The sequence below is a fragment of the Diabrotica undecimpunctata genome, chromosome 1 (genome assembly GCF_040954645.1).
Source record: "Diabrotica undecimpunctata isolate CICGRU chromosome 1, icDiaUnde3, whole genome shotgun sequence".
NCBI classification, from domain to species: Eukaryota; Metazoa; Arthropoda; class Insecta; order Coleoptera; family Chrysomelidae; genus Diabrotica; species Diabrotica undecimpunctata.
In genome coordinates, this window is record NC_092803.1 from 169,099,636 (window position 1) to 169,109,570 (window position 9,935).

General features: G+C 31.4%; 1 protein-coding gene across 1 annotated transcript in view; it reads right to left on the reverse strand.

The window, feature by feature from the left end:
- Galphao (G protein alpha o subunit) overlaps positions 1 to 9,208 on the reverse strand; it is a 259,119-nt gene extending 249,911 nt beyond the window's left edge. The window contains exon 1 of the mRNA XM_072520493.1: positions 8,804 to 9,208. Within this exon, the coding sequence (XP_072376594.1) occupies positions 8,804 to 8,921 (118 nt within the window). The 5' untranslated portion in view covers positions 8,922 to 9,208. The remainder of the gene's footprint in view (positions 1 to 8,803) is intronic.
- Positions 9,209 to 9,935: the final 727 nt, after the last annotated feature.

A 9,935-nucleotide genomic window follows, 5' to 3' on the forward strand; every position in this document is an offset into this window, starting at 1 on the left:
AAAATTGAGCTTTCTACATGATAGTTCGGCTCATTAGAGTAAAATTGTTCGTACTTTTTTTGATAATAATTATCGTAGGTAATGGATCGGAAGAGGCAGTCTAGTTACTTGACCAACAAGCTCTCCTGATTTAAATATTGCGCTTTTTGTGTGTGTATCGATTATATAGTGATTTATAATCGAAATTATTAAAAAAAAAATTGAAAATATTGCACGAACATTTCGCGAACTCATTCTGCAAAAAACCATTGACCAGTCTAGGTTACCTCGGTAACGTATAGGAGGGCAAACATCCTTACAGTTGTGCCAAAGAGTAGTAATAAAAAAAAATCAGAGATGCCATTAAAAATAAATAAAAAGTAAGTAGACCACAAAAGTTTTGTATCATAAACTAAAAAATAATAAATTATATTCATCATTAAAAAAGTATGTAGTCGGCAACATTGCAAATACTACTCATTAACACATCCTATAAAATGTAGACATATGGTAGAAATGAAGCGGAATAAATCACACTGTCTGTCACTTTTTATGGAATTCAGACACTATTTAATAAACGGAGTGTACACCAAGTTCCACATACCTCATCTTCGCTAAAAACAATGTGGTTTCCACTTAAAGAAATATTATTGTTTTTTCTAAAAAACTGAAGGAATAATATTACGAGTAAATATGTATATTATAAAGAGACGATTTTAGATAAAAATAAGATACTTAGGGTTGTAGAAAAAGAGCGCTGATAAAAATAAAATTATGCAAATAAAAATATTGGGTGGTTTTCATTAAGAATATATTTTTTAACAGACTAAAAGTAAATCGAGTAAATACAATGACTTTTTTAAAACCGATATTTATCGTGCTGAAACAAGAGAAAGAATAAAAATACTCCTACTTCTCAACTCCTAATATATTTTCACTCGTGGGGTTAGAATTAAGTCGCCTTTCTTTGTTGTTTCTTTTGTCATAGGTTTCAATATTAAACTATTAATTATGTTAATGTGTTCTTTCCTATCAAAATGTCACCTTTTAAAGTCATAAAAAATAATTTTTTTTGGCAAAAATATACTTCAAATAAACTTTCATTCAAAACTTAAAAAAAAACATCAATTTTCGTTGATTAGAATCGGAGATATTGCGACTTTTATAAATTTGAATTTATAAATTGTTTTTAAAATAGCAAAATCGCTTCGCTTTTAAACTCAAACAAAAATATTTTTTTTTTTTGACAAAAATATACTTCAAATAAACTTTCATTAAAAACTTAAAAGAAACATCAATTTTCGTTGATTAGAATCGGAGATATTGAGACTTTTATAAATTTGAATTTATAAATTGTTTTTAAAATAGCAAAATCGCTTCTCTTTTAAACTCAAACAAAAATATTTTTTTTTTTTACAAAAATATACTTCAAAACTTTCATTAAAAACTTAAAAAAAACATCAATTTTCTTTATTAGAATCGGAGATATTGCGACTTTTATAAATTTGAATTTATAAATTGTTTTTAAAATAGCAAAATCGCTTCGCTTTTAAACTCTTTATCTTTTACGTACCATGGACGGCTCATTTTTAGAAGAATCTTTTTTAAATTTTTAATCTTGAACTCTTAATCTTTCACATAGTTCTTTTTAAATATTAATCGGTGAATTAAAAAAAGGTTAACTCGGGTTTTAAAGGTCGTAGGACATTATGTTGACAAAAATGCCAACATTTCGAACAAAAGAAAATACCTTCCTACGTGTTATTGCGTCTGAGTTATTTTAGTTGTCAATAAGCTTAAACTAACAGTACTTTTTCGAAACTATTTTAGAATATTTAACATCAACTTTTTATTTTGACAAAAGCCGTTTTTTTTTCTCAATCTAGTGCTTTTAGAATTTATGTAGACCCAATAGTTTACGTATAATAACGTTGTAGATAAAAGCTTTTTGGGATAAATAATTTCAATTTTGCAATAACTTAAGTGAAATTCTTGAGATTTTAATCTCTCCACGTTTCTCTAGAAATTAATATGGATTCATTGATAATTCTTTCCTTAGCTCTGCAGGACTTGCTGGTTTAGTTTTATAAATTCTACTTTTAAAGTATACCAAAAAAAATAATATTTAGGATTCAAATCGGGTAAACGTGGAGGCCATTCAATACTACCTAATCTATCAATCCATCGTCCGGGAAATGCCTGATCTAAAAACGCCGAGCATTTATACCAAAATGAGCTGGGTCTCCGTCTTGCAAAAACCATATTTCATTAAAATTTGCTCCAAATTGGTTTTTAGGCAGGTACAATTTCATTCCAACAGGCAAAAAAGAGTAAAAAAGAGAAACATAGAAAAGAATGGATGTCATGTGAAACTTATCGAGGAAATAAAACAGCAAAAGAAAGATATTTTGCAAGCAAGAACTGTAGAAGAAAGAGCGAACCGCTCTTGAGTGAAAGAGTGAAACAATAAATAAAGCAGTTAAAAGAAATGTAGGAAGAGCCAAAAGAAGGTGTGCTGAAGAACTGGCAAAACAAGCTGAAACAGCTGCACAACACAACAGAACTAGAGAGCTATACCAAATTACTAGACGACTAACAAAAAATGGGCCCAACTGTTCAAACATTGTAAGATCCAAGACAGGCGAATCACTTACTGCAACAAATGACCAAGTAGAGAGATGGAAAGAGAATTTTCAGGAGATGCTAGGCACGCCCAGGGAAAACGCAGATGAAATTATCGAAAACCCGCAGAATGTAGACTTGCGTATATCTTGTGAGGTCCCTTCCAAAACGGAGATAATAACAGCTATCAAATCTCTGAGAAATAACAAGTCTCCGGGAATCGATAACATTGCTGCCGAAATACTTCAAATTGATCCGCATCTAACTGCTGAACTTTTGCTCCCCATAATCCGAGAGGTATGGGAAACAAATCGCATTCCAGAGGGCTGGAAAAGGGGTAACATCATTAAGCTTCCAAAAAAAGGGCAACCTCACACTGTGCAAAAATTGGACAGAAATAACCTTGCTTACCGCAATAAATAAAATCTTCACGACCATCATACTTAAAAGATGAACAAACAAGATTGAATTTTGAGCTGGTCAAGCAGGCTTTAGAGCAGAATTTTCCTGCATAGACCACATTAATACTGTGAGGGTAATAATGGAACAATACGTTGAATGGAACACACCCCTATACATGATTTTTGTTGACTTCAAGCGTGCCTTTGACAGCTTATCTCATGCTGCTTTATGGAAATTTTTAGAGCTAAGAAATATCCCGCATAAAATAATTTCCATTATAAAGTCACTACACTGAGGCGAAATGCAGCGTGACACACAATGGAATCAACAGCGACGAATTTGACATACTTACTGGAGTCAGACAGGGATGCGGGCCTTCTCCGTTTCTTTTTAACATAGCAGTAGACTATGTTCTCTCCAAACTAGACTCCGATACAAGAGGGATATAATGGACGTTAACCACACGCCTAAGGGATCTGGAATACGCCGACGATATCTGCCTGTTAGGACAAAGGTTCCAAGATGTGGCTGATCAATTGGAAACACTTTCCACTGAAGCCAATAAAGTAGGTTTGAAAATTAATATCCACAAGGAATCTACGTTCCTGTATTTGGCTGTATACCATATATTAAAAAATTTATTAAAATCCTTTGTAAATAAGTTGCTTCCATAAAGTCCTCGTAGACACACCGTCTCAGGACTTGCAACTTCAACGTGGAGTCATATGTCGCCATGTTACCTAATCCAACGGTAACTTTAACATCATAAGTATTTATAAGATATAATGTCGAACAAATGTAACTAATTATTTGTTAACGGGTTTTTACCCATATATTTAGTGGCTAGATTCATGTACTCCTAGACACCGATGATGGAATGATGTATTCCGAAAACGTTCTGTCTAACACAGCCCGTTTGGGTTTTTAAATATATACCTTTTACAAAGGATTTTAATAAATTTTTTGAAAATTAATATTAGTAAAACCAAATCCATGAGAGTAAATGCAAGAAACAACACGCTATTTACTATCAACAACATGCAGATTGAAAATGTGGAAAACTTTACGTATCTTGGAAGTGTCATAATAGAAAGCCGAGGTACAGAGGACGATATTCGTATTGGCGAGTATACTACAAGAACAAAAAGATCCGCATATTCCAGTCAAATGTCATGTCTGTTCTACTCTACGGATATGAAACCTGGAAAGTGACAATTCAAGTGACCTATATACAATTTCATTTCTAAGTAGCAATTCATAATTATCGCTTGTTAAATTTTCTTCTATAAAAACACGGCCCTATTAACTGAGTACCCACTATACCTGACCATACATTTAATTTTTGTGGTCTTTCGAGTATGGTTTTCACGTATCCAGTGTGTATTTACCTCACTTCAATACCTTAAAATTTGGCGATTTGAATTCTAACATAGTGTAAATATTGCTTCGTCGGTAAATATTGCTTTTCAGTGGCGGTATTTTACGGATACCATCATTTTAACGGGTTACTTATAACTTTTTACTGTTTCACTGTGTATACCATCTATTAATCGGATCATAAATTTTCGATCTTCTTTTTAGAATTTTGCCAAGTTTCAGTTCTTAATGTTAATAAACAATGGATATGGTGTATGGTATAAAAAATGTCAAAGTTATTATAAATGTTTATAAGCTAAAAAGTCATCTCTTATTCAAACTGTTTTTTAATAACAAATTTAATAAAATCTTGAAATTTTTTTAATATACCTTAAAAACGAAGGCTCGAAGAATCGATTGCGATTTACAAAATATAATTATAAGATAAGCTATTTGTTTGATTCATTTAAAATTTAAGACAATTTAATAACTCATTAAGTAACTGCCACAATTTTCAATAGTTATATTACATGTCATTATGCAAAAAAAAGTTATTAACATTTATAAATTACTGCAAAAATAAGCGTTTTTTGAAATTATCTCGGTCAATTCTTTATATATTTTAATTTTGAAACTCTCAGTATTAAAGATCATGTTATGATCCATTGAAACATTGCACCATTTTTCTCTAAAATGTATAAGACACGTTTTTTTTTTCGCAAAAACTATTTTTTGTCACTTTTTACGATTGTTTAATAAAAAAACGTCATTACATAAGTAATTGAAAAAATCACTGACTTCACGTAAAAATCGTAAAGATATTTGAAGGTTCTAAAAGATACATGAAGGGTAGCTGATCAGAAATCCGTGAAGATGAATCCGTTTTGCTTTGTTTTTTTTTTAACTTAAAAAGTGAAAAAAATGTTTTTTGCCTATGAAACGTTTCTTATACATTTTAGAGTAAAATGATTCAAATAAAAGTTGTCGACCATAAAGAGTTTGTAATTTTGAGAGTATCCAAATTAAAATACATAAACAATTGACCGAAATAATTGCAAAAAACCATTATTTTTGCAGTAATTTATAAATGTTAATAATTTTGTTTTTGCATAACGACATGTAATATAGCTACTTGGAATTACTGCAACTAATGAGTTATTAAAGTGTGCTATATATCACCCAAATAGAGCAAATATTTTATAAGTTATTCAATTTGTTTATCCCGGAGAGCGATTATTTAAACAATTGTATTATACTTACCAAAATTGTGACTCTACAAGTAATTTGTAAACTGCAATCGATTCTTTGAAGCTTCAGTTTTAGGATACTTATAATAAAAAAACTTATTAAATTATTACATTTTATTAAATGTTTTATTAAAAAACCATTTGAAAAATGGCTGATTGTTTATGGCAGCTTATAAACATTTATAATAACTTTCAAATTGTTTATACCACACGCTTATATGTAAGCTTAGTCAAAATCTGGTGAAATAACACACTTTCAAAAAAAAACAGAACCTTCTATTACCAATAGGAACCAATATATCATTTTATTCTTAAAATCACTGCGTTTTATTCTTAAAATCATACTTCCGTTGTTTATTAACATTACAAGCTGAAAATTGAAAGGACTCTAAATGAAGATCTAAGTTTTATGATCCAACTTATAGCATATACTTACAGCGAAGGAAAAAAAAAGTTAAAAGATGTTAAAATGTTGGTACTCGTAAAATACGACCAAGGTAAAGTGGTGGGAAGAACTGTCCGAGCTCCGTTTTTTTAGATTGGAACTTCAAATTGAAGCGCGCTGGCAAAATTTACAATATCTTGCCTTCTATCGCACGCAGAATGTTCATTTTTTTTTAACTGGGGCAGCTCAACAAAATAATAAGAATTTTACTATTTTAACCTCTCGGAAAATCCCGGAAAAATAAATTAGTTACATATGTTCATTAAAAAGTTATTTAATTTTACTATTACTTATGTATTTCGAAAGAAATATTTAAATTTTATTAATTAATATTAATATTATTAAGATAAATTATCAAACTACATTTATTTCTTTTATTAAATTTTAAAGCTTTTTCTTGCTACAAATTAATTTATTTTATTATAATTGCATTTATTAAAGATAAGTAGCTAATTAGTATAAATAATATTTTTTTAGTTCACCCCTCCGCTTTTCCGTGGTGGTATTTTACAGTACCATCATTTTAACGGGTTATAACTTTTTACTTCTTCTCGGTATGTACCACCTAAAAAATGGATAATAAAATATAGATCTTCATTTATAACCTGTTAAATATTCAGCTATAAATGTTAATAAATAATGGAAATATGATTTTTAGAAAAAAAATGTCATAGAAGGTTTTGTTTTGTTGTGGAAGGTGTGCTTTTTCACCAGCTTTTCATTGAGCCTATTAACAAGCGTGTGACATAAAACATGTCAAAGTTATTATAATTGTTTATAAGCTGAAAGGTCAGTATTTTTTTAAACTGTTTTTTAATAACAAATTTAATAGCATTCTCCGGGATAAACAAATCGAAGGACTTATAAACTATTCGGTCGATCTATTTGACATTTAGCACACTTTAATAACTCATTAACTTCCACAATTTTAAGTAGTTTAAGAGTTTAAGAGTTTTGCAACTATCTTGGTAATTTCTTTATACATTTAAATTTAGAAACTCGCAAAATGAAGAAAATTTTAAGATCTACAATTTTTATTTGAACCATTTTTCTCTAAACTGCATAAGAAACGTTTTATAGACAAAAAAAATTACTTTTTCACTTTTTAAGACTGTTTAAAACGAAAACAAAGCAAAATCAGTTGCACCTCTTCTCGGAGTTTTCATCAGATATCCCTCCTATAATTGAAACTTTAAAATATGTTCCTTTTGATCTGTTTTCTCCATTGAGTGAAAATTTTGACTCTGAAGATGAAAAAAAACTGAATAGTGGCATTCCAAATGTGTTGTATACGTGAATTTTGAAAATTCCGTGGACAACACGAAATACATATTACGAAAAAACTCTAAATAGATTAGATACAGGGAAACAGCTATACAAAACGGTCAAAATAGGAAAAACTACCTGTTTGGGGCCACGAAAAGTATTATATTCCTCAATTAATCATTAAAATAAAGGGAAACATGGTAGCGGAAGAAAGAATTATTATGGTTGCGTAACATTATAAACTGGAAGTGTCTAGGCACTAGGCTTTAAACAACTTATCAGTCCAGGGGATGAAAAAGGAAGGTGTGCTATCATAACCCCAATAATAGATAGTACATGAAGAAAAGAAGATAAAGAAGAAAACATGATTAACAGAAAAATACGGATTTCAACGCACGACACATTTTAGAAATGAGGCATTCTCCCAATCATATCTTTGACATTATACAAATACAAAGAAAGACTCTTTGAGTCTTTTAAAAGAGAAATTAGAAAGGAAGATCAATAAATTAAAACCACAGGCATTATTACTTACAACAAGCTTGGGAGAAAAACTATTCATCCACCTAACAATACTCATATTTAAATACTTTCCTAACGAGTGCGTTATTATCGAAACGGCTGTTGAAAGTTTATTAATTGATTTTCTAAAAATGGTATGTATGTACCTTTCAATAATTTATTATAAAGAAGGAATTGTTATCAAGTATCTGTCAAGTGCATAACGATTTTATACCTATATATTTTTGCAAAGTTTATACGGACTTTTATGTAGAACTATAATTTCAAACTTGATGCTAGGAATAAAAGGGTTTTACTAAGATATTACCAAAGAACAATGAAAAATCGCATTGTCCTGGAAACGCCTCAATTTTTGTTTTTATTATTGACACCTGTGACGTAATCCAGTAAAAATCGTACGTAATAGTCCACCTACGCAAAATATTGAGTCGTTAGGGTTTATCTCGACTTATTATTAAAATTTCGAGTACAGCGGAGAATGATAAAGTTAATAAGTATACCTATATAAAGACTGACATATACTTTTACGTAAAAATATGTTTATAAAAGGTCAAAGTAAAAGTTGCGATTTGGTTTAAATGATTTTATGTTTTAATAAATTAAGATAATAGAATGTGGTCAACAATATATTTTGCAGTAGTTTTATTGTGTATTTTTGCCCCGACTTTAATTTTCCCCAGAGAATAGTATAAATCTACACTCCTCCCCTACTGTCGTAGTTTTTACTGCCAGCGCTGGTTGTAGTGTAGTTCTTTTGGTAGAAGAGCGTGTCTTGGAACTGTAATAGTTGTTGGATTACATTAGTTTATTATAGGAAAAGCTGATTGTTGTTGAAAATTTAAGCAAACAATTTCGGGGTGTAGATAAAATTGCCAAAGGGTTGCCAGGACGTCCGTTCCTGCGCATGAGTGAAGCGTCCGCACCCAGACGACTTATTGAAATATCGAACCCCCGCCCTACTCACCTAACAGCAGCAGCTTGATGTCCTTGGCTGCTTGAATCCCATCCTCCTTGAGATTTTTCTCAATCTGCTTGCTTCTAGCCAGGGCTGCCCGCTCTTCTGCAGAAGAAGTGCACCCCATCCTGCACGTTCCCTCCTTACAAAACGTTGCGCCGGTTTACTTCCACCCTTTCGAACACTGAAACCACCACACACCCTGTCACTTACACCTCTCCACCGATTTAAACTAACACCGCGTTGCACTCATCTTCGTAGAGAATTGTTCTTAAACAAACGTCCAGTTTATTAGTAAATGTTGATACTGTTTTGTTTTATGGCTGTTTGACAGACCGGTCGTGAAGTTTCAGCGATGAGCGTGTCCGCCACCGAACCGACAGAAACGCACATTCGCTCGATGCTGTGCAACACTGTCTACGCCTGCGTCGATGGACTGTGTGCTCTACGCATCGTACACGGATGGCAGTGGCGGCACACATTCCCTATATCGCCCCTCCTTTAAATACAACTTTCCGTTCCGATTAAGGGTCTCCTATATAGCCCAGTTGCAAATGATTGTTAAATATTTTTAGAGTATATTATATTCCATAATAATTGTAATTAAAATTACATGTTTTGACGTTTCAACGATCGCTGTCTGGAAATGGTTTTCAAAAAAATTTATTAAATATAAAAATAATATTACTTTTATATTATGTTTTTCTGTTAATTGGCGGTAAATAAACTTAAGTTTAGATGTAGATCTGGCAGTTTAGGCTTACCTTGTTTCGATGTTGGTGGCCTCAGTCGTGTTACTATACTTCTAGAGAAAATGTTCTTCAAAGTTGTTACTGTAATCCTAGATTATCATTATACTGATTTTCGCTATTCTGTGCTACTTTTAGTAATTGTTGAACGTGCATGCCTATCCAAGTTCTGATATTGCGAAGCCATGACATGACTCTTCTGCCTACTCCTCTTCGGCCGTCTATCTTCCCTTCAATGATTAATCGTACCAGGTTATGTTTGTCATTTCCCATTATGTGGCCTAGGTACGAGGTCTTTCTTTTTACTATTCGTTTCTTTCACAACTTTTCGAGATCTATCGAATTCTCTATTATTATTGTAAGATTAATGAAAAATATACAAATAACAATTT